Source organism: Megalops cyprinoides, chromosome 6 (assembly GCF_013368585.1).
Source record: "Megalops cyprinoides isolate fMegCyp1 chromosome 6, fMegCyp1.pri, whole genome shotgun sequence".
In the NCBI taxonomy this organism is placed as follows: Eukaryota; Metazoa; Chordata; class Actinopteri; order Elopiformes; family Megalopidae; genus Megalops; species Megalops cyprinoides.
The window spans coordinates 3681829-3702690 of NC_050588.1; the positions used below are offsets into that span (position 1 = coordinate 3681829).

A 20862-nucleotide genomic window follows, 5' to 3' on the forward strand; every position below is an offset into this window, starting at 1 on the left:
ATTCAAAGATATCCGGAAGGAATTCTTTCCTGAATACAAAACAATCTACCCAGACTTTGAAAAGTTTGAGGACAGTAAGATTCTAAGAATATTACTAGGCAAGAAACAAGATAGTGCCAGAGTCGCAGCTAGGTATGTGGATGCCTGCCACAGAGAAAGAGAGTCACTCCATCACTAAAACACTTGAAGAATAAACACGGACACACTTCTGTATTCGTTGTTTGTTTGTTTTTATGTATGTAGAAATGCTTTGGCAATACAAATGAAGTTTTTGTCATACCAATAAAGCTCATTTGAATTTGAGAGGGAGAGGTGTGTCAGAGACATTAAAAAGGAGGAGACAGACCGCTTGTTGAAATATGAATGGCATTGGCCGTAACCCTCAGTGTGGTGTTTGCATTAAGGAAAGAGAGTACCGAGGCGGGTACGTCATCACTGGTTCTTCGCTGGTGTTGGAAGTAAATTCCCTATGGAAAATTACAGTGGGCTTCGCACACTATCTATCTTTACTCAAGTTCGGATTCATTTCAGGAGCTGGGAATTTCAGGTTTCCAAAATGCCCCACTGCATAGTATTATTGGAACCGTGAAGGTTATCTCTGTAAGCACACCTTCAGAGAGACGTCTATCAAATGTAGCATTTTCACTCAAGTCGAGTGTCCAAATCTATACGTGTAAGCAGAATTATCTTTTTGCTTAAACATCAAGGTGCTTCTGACTCTATAGATATGTCTCAAAGGCTTCGGGTGTTTTTCATCATTCAAAGTCGTGGGCTAACAATCAGTCCACTTAGCAAGCTCGATGGGTGATGATGTGGTAACCTGACTTTGCTAGTTAGCTAGCTGGTTAGCTATGCTACTTAACGTTACACTGGCCTGCACTCACTGACACCCTGTAGATCTTATCCCTCATACTTGCGCTGACTAAACCGGTGATATGGAACTCAAAACAACTGAATTCCTCCACATGCCCTGATTTATAATGGTTTTCGCCCCGCTGAAAACTTCGTGTCTCATCCTTAAAGAATAGGAGAATATGGCCTAGCGACAACATTGCTGCTAGCCATGAGCTTGCTATTGCTATGCAATGCTATTGCATTGATGACTGCTAAAGACCAGCTTGCAAGTTAGCTGCTATAGCGTTAGCTGATAGCGATGATTAGCCACACTCTAGCTAGCAAGGCCCCACCCCTCCCCCCAATCAAGGCCGGAGAGCGGGAATGAACGCTCCGTGGTTTCATGGGACGTGTAGTTTTTAGCCCGTGGTTGTACTCGCATATAAGATAAAAAAAAAAATTAATTACGTAAAATTTAACTCGAAACAATTAAAATAAACAATATAAGTCGCAAGTTGGGTTCACGATATATAATCCGGAAATCGATGGTAAGGCATAAATCACTAGAAGTACTTTAAAAGTGCGTTTTAAAAAATGTCTATGACTAAAACGAACGGGGAATTTCACCAGTGTGACGCAGAATGGTACCCGGATGACATACTATAACCGTTGAAATTTTGAAGTACGTAGGCTACTACACTACGCTATCCCATAAGTCAGCTGGAGTCCGAATACCCGAAGAATTCCCCAATGATTTCTGATGTAAAAAGGACAACTGAGTAACTACACTGAAATTGATTAACTAATAATTACTATTAAAAACGTGAAATGTTCTAGTTACTGGCTTTTCATTAAGCCGAAGTTGACGGACACACTGCAAACTAGTGTTGGGACGTTCGACACCGAGTCGAATGTTCCCACACTCGCGATCAACGCTTTCTACTTGTCATCTCCATATTTTACATATCAATTTATCTCGGCTCACTATGAAACACCGAAACCCTACCGGTTCTCTCTCCATTGTTTTATAGTTAATGGGTATGGGATAGCGCCAAAACTTCGAATCACTCAGTGATGTACGAAGCTTCGGACGTCATCAGTCACATGGAAATGGCAATTTGATACAAGCTTCAACACACTGTTTCGAACCAGTATGCTTTGCGAAGGTGAAGCGAGCTTTGGTGCCATCACTAGTGGGAACATTTCGACCTGTTATCCATTAATTGTAATGTTCAGACATTGTAGCCACAATTATATGTTTAAAAATATTTTAATATTTAATTTGTTTCTTTAGCCTAGGTCAAATCACTTAGGTGGGCCCATGCCCAACCTGAGTCGATAGGCATGAAGCCTCGGTCATCACAAGTATCGATGGTAGCTATACTGTATGCTGTCATGGCAACTATAATTCAAGGACAACGCATTTAAACATAATTGTATTGTAGCAAATAGAGACATGTAGCAACATACATTTCTTGCAAGACTTTAATGAGTGATCGAAGATCAGTCTGAAGACACATCGCGTTCTTAGGCTTTCACAGTACATAACGTTCAGAAACTGCAATCAACCAGGTGTTGTGTGCAGTCTTCCTCCGGAGTGTCGAGCTCATGGCTGCTGTAATTTCTGCAAACCACCAGATGTCACTGTGTCTGTCTTTGATGCTTCGTTCGAAGCTTCGGATCTTTTTTCAGCACAATCAGGAAGAAGCTTCAAAAGCCTCACAAGGCTTGGTCCGCCCATCACTACTGCAAACTGATCTGTTCCTGGTTGTTTAAACCTTTTGTTGTTTACTCGTTATGTCAGGAGTGATAAAACGTACTGTATCCATATCCAAAACGCTCATAAGATCGTTGGAGGTGTAGTCAACTTGGTTAAGCTAACAAATAAATTGGTTTGTTACGTAACGTTATCTTTTCGTTTTGTCCCAGATTAACAGTCAGCTACGTAAAGCAGTCTGATTTTTAAAACAGGTAAACATCCGGGTCAAAGGACAGGTAAGATGGCGGCGGAGTACGTCCGAATTGTGTCCTTACTACTCGCTCGCAGACCCATAGAATGTACTACAGTCGGGTAGTACGTTCTTAACCGACGTTAGTGCATACTGAGTATTCGGATGCAGCCATTGTCAGCTTCCCCAACGAGCTATCCCAACATTCCTCTGTCCACAGTCTCCAAAAATACGGCACAACCCAAATGTATAATACATTACTAAAATGAATAATACATCACAGAACCTTTACTGTGTCATGTCACAGTAAAGGCCCCACAGTTGTGTCAGTGGCATACTACAAGCGAATCCTGACTGTGTCATGACACTTCATCTTCCAGTACCTGGACATGAGACAGTACTAAAACAGACTCGGCGGTGTCACGACACTTTACCTCCGATCTCACTGCTGCGTCAATAAAGCGGTAGACTAACGAGAAGACCGTTCTTGACTGTTTCATGACACCACATAGGCACGATTAGACGACTTTAGCTTGACTGTTAACATGTCAGCCTCGGGTATCACGGCAGTGATGATGAACCCCCTACAGAACCTGAATTCTGTAACGCAATAGTTTGAGCTGTTTACGCTTATATTCTAATTAGACTATGTCAAACCCCCGGAAGCACCTCGATCTAATCAGTGGGTTTTCAAAATAATTACGCAGCATCACTGTCTTTTACAGGACTCAGTAACTTAGCAAAATTGTATCTGTCTATTTTTATGGTATGTCTTTTTTGTAGCAGTATCAATGACTTTAGTATTATGGCGTAAATTATATAATGACTATATAGCATATAGTATATAATGAAATCAGTGTTCATTTTTCTTAATTCGGAAGCACATCAGTTATTCAAATAATACATTTATCTCGAAGACAGCACCCACGCAAGCAGTTTTGAACAGCTGTTCATACCACTTACGCGCATCTTAGGTAAACTTCTTATGCCACTTCACCGCGTTCTTGAGTTCAGCAATGTGGGGTATTTGACTTTTAAACTCAGCCAACAGAAAATGTTGAGGATGATGTATTGGCATAAATCTGTGATTGATGTTCTTGTATGTGTTTTTTAAACTACTGCAAAGACTCTTATAGCATGTAAATGGACATTCCTGTGGAAATATTTTTGAAGAAAACAGTGTTGCAGTGTTGCACATGTCCAGTATATAACGAACACAACTGTGATCTTTGATATACTGGTTCTTTACCTCATACCCTGGGCTCAGGTTCACTCTCTGCGTGTGACCTCTGGTCTTTTACCTCATATTTTAGGCTTTGGTCCACTCTTTGTGTGTGACCTATGGCCTGTCCTGGGTGATATAGATGCACGCCACTTGGTTGTACCCCACAAGCTGGTCTCCCATGTCTGCCCCCCTGTCATTGTCTGTGACAGAGAGGAGTCAGGTCAGCATGTACTCACTATCAATCCAAGGATACCTTTCAGGGAATGTTTTTTCAATTAGGCACCAGTGCCCATGCCATGGCAGGGTCAAGCAAACCCAAACACCCTGCCAAGCTTATGTAAGCAATTCTAACTATTTAGGAGGTTGCTGTTGGGTTGCCCTCGGGGGGAGATAGAAACAGGACCATGAGAGGGTTGAGGAGTATGTAAGGTGTGAAACTGTGAGCACACGACTTTGTGAGTATAACATCTGAAACTCTGCTGAGCTGACCATCGCCTGTGAAGCCTTGCTGTATTGAAGACCATCAATAAACAGTCTTTTCTCTCTCCTTCAACCAAGGTCCAGACTAAAGTTCTTTGTGTTAATTATTTTTATTAGTTAGCTTGCAAATACATTAATATTGAAGCAATTTCACCAAATTCCAACAATAGAAAACAGGCTTAGGCAAGAGTAAACATAAACACACCCACACAAAGGCATGGCAGCTTAAGACTGAGTAAAGATATGAACAAAGGGTGTTGATACCAGAGAGCACAGGTGTAAACAATAATCATACACAGGAGAGAGACATTACCTGAATGAGACATAGACAATGCAGGAAATTATGTGGACGTCTGGTGGCCAGCCCAGGAAGCAGCAGTTACATTCCTAACATTCGGCCATCCCACATATGGCAGGAAATGCGTAGTGAGGTAAAAAACTATGGGGCGCCAAATGTAGCAGACCTTTTTTCTTTTGTGCTTTTCATTTTGTGGACAAAAGGCAGAATGCACTTCGCACTATGTGGACAAAAGAAAATCATTTTGTAGACAAAAGTAATTCTGTCCACGTTACAGATGTCTTAGGCCAGCATTTATGCTGTTGTGGCACGAAATGCAGAATGCACTATACTATCATCATTCAGTGCCATCGAATGTTCATTTTGTTCACTTAACTGTTTTGCTATATTACTGAAAGTATGATGTGCACGAAAGGACAAAAGTGCATCCCGCCTTTTGTCCAAAAAATGAAAAGCACAACGGTCAATTCAGTGAGAGAAAGGAATTATCCGTTTTGTTTTCTGTGCACGAAAGTATGTGCTCTCTTCAATATTTCGTGGACACAATGCTAACACGTTTGTGTTTTTCGTGGACCAAAGGCGGTTGGTGTTACATGGTTTCGTAATGAATTTATGCGTTTCGTAGCACAGAAGGCATTCTGTCCACGAAAAAAGGTCTGTTACATTTGGCGCCCCATAAAGAACATGCTTTGTTTAAGGTCTCGAAACTTTTGGTTTGTAGCACTTCTGCATTGAAAGGCTCAACATTGAAATCCAAGGTCATTTTTTTCTGTTCAGGTGGTGTCTATTCAACTCGCAACCATGAAAACAAGCATGTTCTGCAGACTTGGACAAGAGCTTGGCAGTCAGGATTCAAGAGATATGCTGTTGCTATGAGCTCAGCTTTTTCCTACTCATTTGAAATAATAATAATGTGTCATGTATTGTAAAAATAACATTTGTGATATCAATAATATCATTAGTTTAGCCTGTCTGTCGTTTTGATTTTGTCAGTGATGGCTCCAGTTCACACTGCATTCATGTAGTCTGAACTGCATGAATGCAGTCCGCAATAGTAACTTCTTGTACACCACAGGCAAGTATAGCCTGAAAATGACATGACATGATATCTGTATGTTTGTGTGTGTGCACAATTTTATAAGCATAAAGTCATCTTTCTTCCACATGTAAATGATTAACCTTACACATGTTCCCAGACAGACTCACAGCAGTATAGCAAACAGATAGATACTTCTTCTAGAACTAGAACCAATGAGGGCTGATTAACTGTCCAAGTATGTACCGCAATGCAGCTATGTATGTCTGAATCCCAAATCAACCAATCACAAGTGCAATGACAGCAAATTATAGCACATTAACTACTGTCACTTAGTAGTAGCAGACATTGCATTTGACTTGGATCTGATGAATACTTGCCTTAATCTGCAAATTCATTGTCTTATGATGGCCATGTTGTATCTCACTGGATGTTGTCCTTTCATGTCTAAAAAGAGGTGAGAACAGAACAGTTAAAACAGTGAAAGCAACAAAATAATGTAAATATATGTGTAAATATGCTTTAGGCCTCATGTAGACTGGTCCTTCCAGCATTTTGCATACTGTCCAAAATGTCAAACCTCTTCACATCCCTGCTCTATGCTCTATGACCTTTCATATCATTCTCATGAGATATTTCTAAAAATAAATTAGTTCATTAATTTAAAAAAATTGACAATAAAATAAATGACACTTCTAACATCAACCTCAACATTGAAAATTTTGTACTGTGATTTAAGGTCATTTCTCAATTCATTGGCTCATGGCAGCCACGTTTTTAAACATATCCCTATGAAATTAAGTGACAAGTTTGGATGTGTTGTGAAAAATGTGACAAATTTCATACCAACAGACCCAAAGTCAGACATATTTAGACCTCCTTCGTGTGTTATGAAGGAGAACAATTAACTTCCTTACTGCAACCATGAACATACATGACTGTAATAACTTATAAAGAGGAGCCCATTTCAATAAAGAAATCTTGTGGATATCATGGCTGCTTTACTAAAATGGTGCAGAAACACAGAATTAAAAAAATCTTTTTTAAAACTAGCATATGTACACACCTTCTGTTCTTGTCCCTAAAATCCTTAAAAAAACAATTTGCTTCCAGCCCCTATGATTTGAGCACCAAAAAGAATTAAAGAGGGAAATATGACTGTATATGAATGTATTACCATTTAATAGTCACGGCATAATACATAATTCATATTATTTGGACAAACATTCAGTAAACACATTGACAGTTAACAAATATTTTCTGTAAATAATGTTAAAATAACACAACAATTGTATTATTGTCAACATCATTATTCCCTTGTGTAACGTGTATGTTTACAAAAAGAGAACCTGAGGTCCAACTCACACATGACATTTAATTCAAAAACAGATTATCTGCACACCATCTATTTTACAATAACTGACGAATAATTGACAATTACACATTTACATAAATAACAAATTCATCACTGAATGTTATGGGCATCATTATGAACTTGAAAAAGTAATTAAAAAAGAACTGGAAAAAAATGAAAGAGATATCAAAACGATATAAAAGGAATATATTGTCATGGTGATATCACCAGCCAGGCCTAGGACCACGATTCCTCATTTTCCAGACTAACCAATGATAGGAGTCATGCATTTCAGGATCTTCACATTCACCAGTCTGGAGCCAGCCAGTTCAAGCACTTGAGGCCCACTTCAAATCCCAGGAAACAGGCCTGTGGGAATCATTTACAGCAGAAACTCACTGTGGCTGCTTCCTCATTCTGAGTTTGACAGAAGATTTTGACAGATTTTGACAGAAGACACCGTACTTAAAAACATCAAAGAAATATCTGGCAGTGCAAGCATGTATAGTTTATTAATACCAAAGAGAAAGAAAGGTGGATGCAGACAAGTGGTAATGTCAGGTGTTTTGGTGTTCACTCCATTGCTTATGTTCTCTCAGCTTGAATTTGGCCAAACTGGTTTTGCTTCTTGTGTCAGTCAGTGTTCTCTGTAGGCTTCCTGACCCAGACATAGGTGCCATGGATCATAACCATAGCTTCAGAACACATAAATGTGGTGGTGGCCAAGAGGAGCAGGTTTCCATTACCGCATTGGCGGGGAAAGCTCGTAGCATGACCGCATTGAAGCCCTTGTAGAGCACTCGCACCCCTTCTTCCTGGACCAGCTCCCGCAGAACATCCAGCACACCACGGTACCGCCCCTCCCCCGCTGCCAACCAAACACAAACAGTGAGAGAGAGGGATTCACTCTGATGCAGACTACTTCATCTCACAGACACATGCAGAGATTCACTCTGATTCAGCAGAGTGCTGCTCTTATTAAAACCACCTCATCTCACTGAAACATGCACAGAGAATCACACCTCCATACCTGTCTGGAAGTTTGACTTGAGAACATCTGGGGGGAGGGCTACCACCCAGTTCAGGATGCCTGCCATACCACCAGCCAGAAGGATTCTGGGAGTGCTGAGCTCCTTCACACTGAGAGAGAAAGACATTCTCACTCACTCTTTTTATCTGTCTTTTCCTTGCTTTCTATGACCCTCTCTTTCCATCTCTCTCTTTATCTCTCTCTGTTTGTTTATTTTACACACAAGGGAAAGCCAAGACCCTGACCTTTGCCCTTCTGGAGTCAGAGAGTTCTTCAGATATTCATAGGTCAGGAAGTACACCCCGTTGGAAGGCACATCTGACAGAGTGGTTTGCATGTATCAGACAAAACAATAAAAACTGTTTTGTGATTGGTTATCAAGCCTGTCCACCTGCATTCCAAAGACACAACCACAGCAATCACTTCAGGAGCATTACTATATATGCAAACGAACCATCACAGACATCCCTGATAGTATCATAAGTCCAGTCGGACCATTTCTCTTTTTCCAGTTAACTGACTGGAGTGTAAATCAAAGGACTGAGAATCAAAGTGACAGTACACAATGGAGACAGGCTTCCACACCATTGTGATTAAAGTTTAGCTTCACTGTGGTGTTTAGACCTTTGATCATTTAACATTAGTTACACCTTGTTTACTGTCACTACAGATAGCATAGATGAAACACTACAGCTTGGACACAAGGACTTTCAGTTGATTCAGTTCTGAGTTATGTTTTTTGGCTTTAGATGATTAATCTGTGGATTAGTTGGTTCACTTTAAATGAGTGTTTATGAAAGGGACAGTTTCTTTCCACTGATTGTGCAGAGTTCATTTTAAGTGCTGTCATGTATAATATACCAAACGTACATAATGTGCACATTAAAATGAACTTCTGTATGCATAAACCCTGATAACAACCTGCAGTATATGAACAACACTACAGTATATTATATTATATTATATTATAGTGTTCACATGGTGGTCAAACAATGATACATGAGCATAAAAATCCTCCTTGTATTTATGCAACTGTACTCATTGTGTCTAAAAGTGATACGTGCGTTACATCGGATTTCACCCAACAAATTGAAGGGATCAGACATTGTGTGCTAGGAGCTGGAGAGATCAGATGTTGGATGCTAGGAGTTGGCCATGTCTGAACAGGTGTGTGTTTCATCAGATTCAGAGGACAGTGAGTGATTGGACAATTCTGACGGATGCAGGTAGCTCACTAGGGGGCCAAAGCAGAAGGGAAGAAGGCTTGGATTGTGCATAGAAGAGAGGAGCTGATAGATGAGCAGAAGTTGCTGGGTGGAAAGCGCAAGCAGGAGTGTAACAGGAGTCTGACAATGGGCTGAGGCATAGAGGGCCTGTGCCCTTTGCTGGTCAGAGCCTACCCAAGAGACCAGACACTTGCAAGAGGAGAGGACATAGAATGCACACATATATATATATATATATATATATATATATATATATATAGCAGGGCAGGTGTTCTCTATAGCTACCTCTGATGAGTGTGAGGACTGTTCCCTTATACACACTACGAAGGCCCTGGGCTTTATACAGCTTCACAGCACAGTCCAGTGGGCCTGCATACTTCATCTGCCCTGTTGTAGACTGCACCTGGAATACACAACATATACATATACACATGTACACATTAACACACACATACACACACATAAATATGCACAAACAGACACAGACACACATTTAACACACACATACAAATGTACACACCCACATTAACCCACACATCAACACACATACAGTGCCTTCAGAAAGTAATCACCCAGAAAGTGATCTGATGAGACTAAGAGTGTACTCGCACTAGGCAATCTGTACCGTGCCCGAGCACGGTACGCTAAACTGTGCCCGGGCCCGCTTGAAGAGGTGGGCTCGGGCAGGGTTCAGTTGGACTCGGGCACGGTACGCATCAGTGTGATCGCTAACCATACCCGAGCACGGAACTCGAACAAGACATCAATGATGCAACTGTCCCATTTAACAAATATATCCATTATAGCAACAGTTAGCTGGATATTCAGTTAGTTACACACTCAGTCATAATGATTCCTTTAAACCATCATTTGATTAGCCAGCTGACTTCCTTAAAATCCGTGAAAATCTTCTTATACGTGCAGCACGATTAAATGAAAATCGCTGTGTTGCATAATCGATAAATCTATAAGGCATGTGAGAAGGCTGTGTGTCACTCCAAATAAGCCACAGTAAGCACAATCATGAACTCCATTGTGTTGTGCGAGAGCGCTTTTCTTCAACACAAAAAGTTACATCGTGATGACGTAAGCATGCTCGGGCCCGGAACGTTAAGCACAATGTGAGCGCAGGCCAGCGGGGGAGTGGGGCGGGGGGAGGGACAATCGTGCAGACAAACAGTACAAGGCAACCGGGTCTAGAGTGAGGTAAAGTTGAGCTCTTTGGTCTAAAGGGGAAGTGCTATATTTGGCACCCAAGTAACACCATCCCTACTATCAAGTATGGTGGTGGTAGCATCATGCTCTGGGGTTGCTTTTCAGCAGGAGGAACTGGAAAGCTTGTTACCATCAAGGGCAACATGGATGGAGCCAAATACAAGCAAATTCTTGAGGAGAACCTTTTCCAGTCAGCCAGATATCTGAGTTTAGGGTGAAGATTTATGTTTCAATATGACAATGATTGCAAGCACAGGGCAAAACTGTGTTCTCAAAGCCCAGTCTTAAATCCAATTGAAAATATGTGGCATGACCTGAAAATTGCTGTCCACCAATGTTCTCCATCTAATTTGGCAGAGTTGACAGAGACATAACCGAGACAGCTCAAAGCTATAAAAGGACAATGCACTAATTATTGACTGTGTGGGGTGAATACTTATCAATTAAGCAGGTCACTTCAAAAGAAGCAGAAAAAATTACATTGTAATATACTTAAGTTTGATGTTGCAACACAGCAAAAAGAGAAATAATCACTGGGGGGTGATTACTTTCTGAAGGCACTGTATATGTCAGTACATCTGAAGCAGCAGGGTGAAATAAGAGGAAGTGTAATAATTAAGCAGGTGTTCCTACCTGGAGTAAGCACTTGATTCTCTCCCCAGGAGCCACAATCACTGTCGTAAAGACCCCTGCCAGCATTCCAGCCAGGTATATCTGAGGGTAGCTGAGCAATAGAGAGGACATGCCAAGTATGGGCAGACAGGGAATGATGGAGGTCCCACAGGGACCACAGAAGTATGAGAGAGAGAGAGGAAGAGAGAGGGAGGCAGTTATTTTTAGAGTTGCCTGTATCCCAACAATCCATTACACACCAAGACAGCAGAAGACCACACCTACAGTCAATCTACATCAATGTCACTGCATACTTGACCTCCACACTCATAGCCTGCTTCCACTCTCAGACTTCTCCTCCAACCCCAACATCTACCCTCATTCTCCTCAACCATCCTACTCTGCCCTCGCACTCCTCCTCCACCCTCAAACTCCTCCTTCAACCTCAATGTCCACTCTCCATCTCCACCTTCCTACTCCTCCACACTCCTCCTCCACCCTGATACTCCTCCCCTACCCACATATTTCATCTCTACACTCATATTCCATTTCCAATGTCATACTCCATCTCCAAGCTCATACTCCACTACTACACTCAAATTCCACCCTCATACTCCATTAATAGACTGTATCTCCATCCTCATACTCTACCTCTATGCTCATGCTCCAATGCCAAGCTCATATTCCATTACGACACACATACTAAATCTCCAAAGTCATACGCCACCTCCACCTCTACATAAAGTCAAGGTCATGTTATCTCTCACTGAATTCACCAGTCACTCCTATGCGTCATTCTGCATTGATGAGTGCCACTGAAATGAGTGGAGTGTTTGAGTCTGGATGAGTGCTACTGACATGAGAGGACTGTTTGGGTCTGTTTGAGTGCTACTGACGTAAGAGGAGTGTTTGGGTCTGGCTGCAGGAGCTGCTTCCCCAGGCCAAAGCCAAAGAAACTGATTGCCATCATTGGGGCCATGCCTGCCAGTGGAGCTCCCATGCCTCTGTACAGACCCAGCACTCCCTGGGGAGAGGTGGAGAAAGGGAGAGGGGGAGTGGGGAGAGAGGGAGACACAACATGCTGTCAGACACATACATAGTGAGGATGTAAGATTATTTGTACCAACAGACAAAGAGCTGTCTGCATCACCTCACCTCTTTCAGTAATGTCTTGCGTAAACAGTCATACGTTCCAGTGTAGAGGACATACTGGCTGGACAAGGATCTGGGTTGAGTCTGAAGACGAACCTGGGGAGAGTAGAGTCAGAGCATAATTCGCATGCTACGAGCTCCATCACTGGACAAATGTCACACAGCAGCCCAAAAAAGTTAAACCCCTCCTTATGGTTTGAATCCTGAGGGCAACACAACTGCTTCTACTGCTGTTTTTCAGTATGGCTGAAAATGTAAAAAATATTGTGAAAAAAATTGCAAATGAACATTATAACTTGCTCATAACTAAAATGTTTCTAAAACATTCTCTATGAATCAACAGAGAATATGTCTATCTACTAGATAATATGATAATCTACCTAGCAAGGAAAAACAAGTAAATACGTAGCTAGTGAGCTAACAGTTGTGAGTTCTGAGTTACACGTTTATGTTAGCTGTGTCACAGAGTAGCTTTGCTTTCAGGCAAGCTTCTGAACAGATGAATTAGCTGGTAGCTGCACATACAGATTCCTTGTTTTTCTGTTAAAACTGAAGTTGTAAATATTACATGTAAATTGAAATCATGTCTACATTTAAAAAGTTTCTCAAAGTCTTGCTAGCTCAGGAGCAGGTGTTGGAAATGCAGAGTGAAGAACTGAGTAGAGATTAAGACAGGAGCCACAAAGCAGAGAAAAAGACTAATCCTGTCGGCAGATAGTGGCAGTTTAAGGGTGGAAATGGGTGGGTTTCCGGGGGGAAACATCCCTGTTTGAACAGACAAGTAGTACACCTCCTTGTAGGCCTCCTTAGAATCCTCTCTGTACATCAACACTAAATGCATCTCTCAGCTTGGTAATTAGCTAGTTAGCTAATTATCAATACAAATAACTAGGTAACAGACAGCAAACAAGCTGGGCTTGGACACCTGCATCACAGTTGCACCATGGTTGTCTCCCATGCCACTAACCAGGGTGTGCTGCTGTCCGACAAACAGCTAACCAAAAATGGGGACACATAACAGACATGTGGAAAAGGACGACTGATTCAAGTTTGATGGACAGGCATTTGGCCCAATCAGAGACTGATTGGCAGACCAATTGCATTGGAAGGGCCTTTGTGTCTGTGGGGAGTTGTTACACTTGTTGTAGTAGACGAATGCAATAGTAAAAACCCTTGCCGAGCAAAAGTTTCTTGTTGTGGGACTTTTACTGTTTGGACGTACATGGGCCATCATGTCACTTGTTGTTAATGTGTGCATTCAGATTCAAACCCACACACACACAACACACCTCTACACATTCTGTTAGAACAGACCCCAGAGGACTATACATAATAAAAATACTATAACCGCTCCCTCTGCCTCTTGTGATTCTAACCGGATCCTCTGCAGTGATTCTAACTACCCGCAACCGGCGCATAGTGGCATCCACTATCTCAACGTATTTTTCAGGACACCATCTGTTTATTCACAAGCATCACTAAGCACTGATCAGTACAGAATCTGGATGGGTTGACAGTGGACACCCAAAATAAATTTGACCCATTTATGTACAAAACAGTTTGTGAATTGCCACATCATCAGTGGTGAACTGGTGTTGAATCTCACTTTGTTTGTCTTTCACCGATTCGGAAGGCAATGTTAACAGGTTTAGGAAGGATTCGATCTGTTAAAGAACGCTGAAACCTAAGACCTCGAAAGGAGTACCAAAATATGGCGAAAAGCCTTCAGTGACTTTATGACTATGGCTTTCCTGGTTACCGGATATTTACGTACATGCGCCCTGGAAACTGGCAGAGTCTTTAGATAAAGCATGAGTGGCTTATCAGCTGAACTGACGTGCGTTCCTCTGAGTCTTCTCTTTGCTAGAGTTCAGTTATTCTTTGACAGTTTCACTGTTTTCAACTTTCTGTTTTACTTTTTCTAATACGTATTTTCTAAGACTGAATTCTGTTATTGATTTTACGTTTCGGGGTGAACCCTTATAACTTTAAGAATGTAAGTAAAAAAAACCGTAGGCTATCGGCGTCATAAAATTTTACGCAAACCGCATCACCCGCCTCAAAATGATGGACAAAGAACTGGAGCGGCCAAGATGACGCGCCAGGATTACACTATGAATAGATTACAACTTGTAATCGCGTCTTAATTCCACTTTGAATTTACAACTGGACTTAGCCCCTGGTACGCTAAAGCAGTTTAATGTTTGCCTCATGAGAGAAGGTTAAAGAATTCTCCCACGGAAATCACGGATCACACTGAAATCGGCTCTAATTGGATTGGAGGGTCAGTGGGTAACATGACTGAAACTTTTGATGTGGTTTTCCGCGGAAAATGCATTGCATTTCCTCACATATCGTCGCGCTTCAGCTTCAGTCTTAGCCAAGTAGGAACTAAACGCGCCCGTTTTCCGCAAGCGACCCGTTTATGAGCGTGTGCAATGGACCACTAGGAGAGCGACAGAATAAATACTAATAAAAAGAAAGTTAAATGAAAAACTAGGCTACACTGTCTGTATTGTTTAGGCCATTTGACGAACGCCTACGTTCGTTTTTGTTTGTTTGTTTATTTGCACAATCTGGACCATGCAGTTTACTGTTTTAGACTATGCATTTAGAAAATGTTTTATCTTTGAACTATAACCTAAGGTATGTTATGATTCACTTATTATCTAAAACTGGACTAGTCTGCTAGGCTAATAGCAATATCCATTTCACAGTCAATCAATCAATCAATCAATCAATAAACAAACAAACAAACAAACAAGCAAACAAACAAACAAATAAATAAATAAGTAAATAAATAAATAAATAAATAAATGCTTGCCACCAGCGCAAAAGAAAATAAGAGAAAGCTGTGGGATCTCACGAAATAAACAGTCCTATCTGCCTCTGTGTCAGTTATAAGTCACGTGGCAAAGTGATTAGTTTCGAAGCCTGAGCTGACGGCTGAAACACTTCAAGTACCTGGAAAGAAACGCAAAGAACGCATTCGGCCAGTTATTAGAATATTGCACATTAGAATATTGTAGCTACGGACGGTACCATTCGCAAGATATAATTCATATAGGCTAAATAAAATTAGCTACAACAGATAGGCTGCAACGAAGCTCAAGTAAGTAAGTACATTAAAAAGAGATATAGGCTAAGATTTATTTCTCGGTATAAAATACAAAATAATCACCTTAATCGTATCAAGTGGATGTCCCGCGAGCAAAAGACACGCTCCACCGACTCCCCCAGCCACAAAGTTCTTCACGGGAGAAACCCGCTTCCTCGGCTCGACTTCTCCCATCCTGTACTCCCGCAAGGAGTGTTGGAGAACCAATCCGCAAGTGAGTGTACCCACCCGCCTCCCGCCCGTTAACGCACCCATATCCGTCAAGTTGCACCGTACCGTGACGACGAACTGTAACCGGCTGCTGTTTCAATTTCAGTGGATCTTTTGACTAGAAAAAACTCTCCATAACTTATCTAACAGCATTCTCTGACCGCCATGCTTATATCAGCATCGCAAAATCAATAATACATACAAAACAAAATGAAGACATTTGTTAATTAATCATTTTCCATTGCCTTGGGTGTAAAAACGATTCGTCGCAGCTCACCTTGTCAATTATTAAGTCCTTTGCTACCCACAAAGCAAATCTTCCTTGTCATTATTTTATCCTTATCTAATGTGATGAATAGGCCTATTGTCCTTTCTTTCTTTACTTTAATTCATCAGTACACAATGTGCAGTTATAACGACAGTTCAAATTCAAAGACAGCATTTGAGAGATGAGAGATGAGATCCTTTATTTATCCCATTGCGGGGAAATTTGCAGTGTTACAGCAGCATAAGAAGAAAAAGAACAATAAAAACAAGCAATCAAACAACATAAATAGTAAATAGATAAAAACAGTCAGTATACAGTTTAAACAGACATTAAACAGTACTATTGTACACATGTACACATGACAGTACACATGACTGAGGTATAGACAATGAACAGTAATATTGCACATGAGTGAATTGTAGACATTAAACAGAATATTGCACATGAGTGAATTCCAACTTTGATGTGTGTGGTCCTCTGGGAGCAGTGAAGTCTGATTGTAAAGTCTGACAGCAGCAGGAAGGAAGGACCTGCGGTATCTCTCCTTCACGCACCGCGGGTGAAGCAGCCTGTCACTGAAGGAGCTGCCCAGTGCTGTCAGAATGTCCTGCAAGGGGTGGGACTTGTTCTCCAACAGGGAAGATAGCTTAGCCATCATTCTCCTTTCTCCCACCACCTCCACTGGGTCAAGGGGGCATCCCAGGACAGAGCTGGCCTTCTTAACCAGTCTGTTAAGTCTCTTCCTATCACCAGTTGAAATGCTGCTGCCCCAGCAAACCACTCCATAGAAAATGGCTGATGTCACCACGGAGTCAAAGAAGGTCCTCAGGGGTGCTCCCTGCACTCCAAAAGACATGAGTCTCCTCAGCAGATAGAGTCTGCTCTGTCCTTTCTTATATCGTGCATTTGTATTGTCAGACCAGTCCAGCTTATTATTCAGGTGAACTCCCAGGTACTTGTAAGATTTCACCATCTCAATGTCCATTCCCTGGATGTTTACTGGTGTAAGAGGGGAGTGTTTGCACCTGCAGAAATCCACCACCATCTCTTTGGTTTTCTCTGGTTTCACTATATGGACAAAAATATTTGGCCACACCTGTTTTTCAGGGTTTGGGCTAGGCCCCTTATCTCCAGTGAAGGGCAATCTTAATGCTTCAGCATACCAAGACATTTTCAACAATGCTATGATTCCAACTTTGTGGCAACAGTCTGGGGAAGGCCCTTTTCTATTCCAACATGACTGTGCCCCAGTGCACAAAGCAATGACTAAAAAGACGTGGCTTCATGAGTTCGGTGTGGAAGAACTTGACTGGCCCGCACAGAGCCCTGACCTCAATCCCATCGAGCACCTTTGGGATGAACTGGAACGGAGATTGCGAGCCAGGCCTTCTTGTCCAACATCAGTGCCTGACCTCATAAATGCTCTACAGAATGAACGGGCACAAATTCCCACAGAAACACTCCAAAATCTTGTGGAAAGCCTTCCAAGAAGAGTGGGAGCTGTTATAGCTGCAAAAGGGGGACCAACTCCATATTAAAGTATTTGTATTTGAATACAATGTAATGGTCAGGCATCTGAATACTTTTGTCCATATAGTGTATCTGGAGGCGGTTCCGCTGGCACCAATTCACAAAGTTCTGGGTCAGTTCTCTGTACTCCTTGTCGTCTCCATCTGTAATTAGGCCAACGATTGCGGAGTCATTAGAGAACGTTTGCAGGTGGCAGTTAGCTGAGTTGTGCATGAAGTCTGCAGTGTAAAGGGTGAAGAGGAAGGGAGCCAGGACTGTTCCCTGCGGGACTCTCGCACTACAGACAACCATGTCAGACATGCAGTCCGGTATTCTCGGTCTCGGTCAATTGGTGAGGTGTGGTGAGGTGAGGTGGTGAGATGTTGTAAGATGGTGATCAACCCCTGTGCGCTCCAACTTTTTCCTCAGGAGCAAGGGCTGTACGGTATTGAAGGCACTACAAAAATCAAAAAAACATGATTCTCACAGTGCTCACAGTGCAGGTGAGAGAGGGATCTGTGTAGGAGGTAGATGATGGCATCCTCCACCCCAATGCCAGGTTGATAGGCGAACTGTAGTGGATCCATTGATGGGGTCACCAAGGAGCGCAGATAGACAAGGACCAGCCTCTCCAGGGTGCGATGTCAATGCCACCGGCCTGTAGCTGTTAAGGTCCTTGGGGTGCGGAGTCTTTCACACTGGTACCACTCAGGGTGTTTTTCACAGCTGTGGCAATCTCCCCAGTTTCAGGCTCAGATTGAAGATGTGCCCAACTATCCTGCACAGCTGATCAGCACAGGACTTGAGGAGCCTTGGACTGATGCCATCTGGACCCACAGCCTTTCTTGCCTTAATCTTCCTGAGTTCCTTCCCCACCTGGTTTGTTGTGAGGGACAGGTTGGGGCAGGGGGGCTGTAAGCTAGAGGATGTGGGTGGGGGGGTAGTACATTGGACAGGAAATGCAGTGGATATGCAGGGTAGCTGTCAGCTGAATGTTGTGGGAAGGGAGTGGTGATGGGGGTGGGGTAGTATACAAGGGGTGCAAACGATGGGATGCCAGGAGGGCTGGACAGGGGGAGGGGTAGATGACTGATCAAATCTATTAAAGAAAATGTTGAGATCATTCACCCACTCTCTGTCCCCCACAGGCTGGTAGTTGGGTTCCTTGTAGCCATAGATGGCTTTAAGGCCCCTCCAGACTGTGCTGGCATTGTTCTGCTGCAACTGATCCTCCATCTTCCTCCTGTAGCTGTTATTCTCCTCCCTGATCTTCCTCCTCAGCTCCCTTTGCACATTCTTCAGCTCCTCCCTGTTTCCAGACCTAAAAGCCCTCCGTTTTTCCTTAAGGAGAGCTTTTATGTCAGGAGTAATCCAGGGTTTTGTTTTTATTGTTGTTAATTGAACACCTGCATTCCCCAGCCTACACTAGGCACAATAACCTTTCTCATAGTTTCATCTTTCATAGTTTCACCTTCATGCTTAAATCATATACAACAGACAACTATGAAACACAACAAATATGAAATACAGTTTGTCCTTTCAGCTCACCTGTGAGGATAAGCTTTTATAGAGTCCCAGTACTTTATCTTTGATCAGAGATAGATTCACTCCCACAACAGCAATGAACTGTCCCACAACTTTTATGAACCCAGCTTGGAGTTCAATTTTCTCTGAAGCCTTTTACACAAAGTGTAGAAAACACATGTAATTCTAATTTGATGCAGTTCCAAAGCAGTGCTGCCATGGTGTATTTACAGTTCTCGTAGTGTTTTTCTTCTCAACATGTCAGTGAAAACCTCTCACACTCAGGCTTGGGGAGTAACGGAATACATGTAACGGCGTTACGTAATTGGGATACAAAAAAGGTAACTGTATTCCGTTACTGTTACAGAAACTAGAACTAGTATCATCGGAAAGGGTAAGTTCTGCTGTTTATTTTGATATGCTGTATGTTGTGAAGCGATAGGGACTTTGTGACTTATTCAACCGAGAAGCAGGAGTGTGAAAATGGGTGAAGAAATTAGTAAAGTATTAGCCTACTTTGCTGCAGTTTTATCTGTCTTCATAATGTGATTACTTAGGTATGTACAAATATGTGACTAGCATCATTACAAAGCTCCGGTTCTGCCCCTTCTTTTTATAAGTGTTCCATATCTATGCAATGACGAGTTCGTGAGTAGGCTAATTCAAACAAGAATAATGGGTGTGGAAATGGACGCAGAGCTGTATACAGATTGTAACTATGATTAAATTTGATGTAAATTCAGAATTATTTTTTCTCGCCAACACTTCGTAGCATAGACAAGCAACTAGCATCGTTAGCGATGAATACTTCGTGAGCAATTCAACTGAGAAGAAGAGATGTGAATTTGGATGCAGGCTGCGTCTGTTGGGCTTTATGGGTTAAAAGACATTTTTAGTGACGACAGCAAGTGACAAATAATTTTTAAAAGATTCTTCCAGAGCCTCCCAATTTTTACTGATGAGGCTTTCATGGGGTCTTAAGTGTGAATCAAGGGGTCTCGGACCCCCGAGATCCCTCGTATTTCGCACCCTGGTTCCTGGTTAACGTTATAAATCTAATTTGCATTCGCGCATAACATAGGAAGGAATACCTGGACAAACAATTAATAAACCTAACAAGGAACATAAAGCATTATATTAGGCTAAACAATTTCACCAGCACATCCAATCCAATCCAAAAGTAACAGAAAGTAATCAAGTTACGTTACTTTAATATTGTGATACTTAGATTAGGTTACTGATTACATTTTTAACAGGTAATTAGTAAATGTATCGGAATACATTTTTAAAGTAACCCTCCCAACCCTGCTCACACTGTTCTGCTGTGCTGTTTTTCTCTACCATTGAACAGTCCACCCCAAGGTCAGAGGTAGGGGAGCGTTCTACTTTGTACCCCACTGCTACAGATATTATTCAGAGCTTTGCATCTTACATTAACAGATCTGTCTTCTTCCTCACTGCTACACCATCTTTGCCTGGTTGTCTTTACCTTTCTAATAGATTGCTTTTCACCCTCACTGACAAACCATCTTTACCTGGTCCTTTATCTTTGCAGGGCATCCCACAGCACCACAGTGTGGCACAAATAGGCACTGCATATCATAGTAATAGGCTGATTGCAGTATATTGTTTCTCAGCTTTCATTTTCTGCATAGAGATTGAATGGCCAGATTGCTGGAGTTGTTTCCTTTAATTGTGCTTGGCCTGTGTAGTGTACGTTCACACCGGGAGCGGCGAGAGCGTCAAAATTCGCTCTGGCCGCCATGCCGACAACGATGTCGAAGAAGTAGATGAAATAGGCGGCTACAAGTTCATTTGGAAT

At 42.1% G+C, this 20862-nt stretch overlaps 1 protein-coding gene across 1 annotated transcript; it reads right to left on the minus strand.

Annotated features, from left to right (window-relative positions):
* Nucleotides 1-7482: 7482 nt before the first annotated feature.
* si:dkey-150i13.2 (mitochondrial carnitine/acylcarnitine carrier protein) lies at nucleotides 7483-15703 on the minus strand. Its single transcript, XM_036530662.1, has 9 exons — nucleotides 15593-15703; nucleotides 12415-12507; nucleotides 12156-12283; nucleotides 11281-11371; nucleotides 9718-9835; nucleotides 8452-8524; nucleotides 8207-8316; nucleotides 7923-8044; nucleotides 7483-7545 (listed from the first exon to the last, which is right to left on the minus strand). Exons 1-9 carry the CDS (start codon nucleotides 15701-15703, stop codon nucleotides 7483-7485), a joined length of 909 nt encoding a protein of 302 aa, XP_036386555.1.
* Between the last annotated feature and the right edge of the window lie 5159 nt (nucleotides 15704-20862).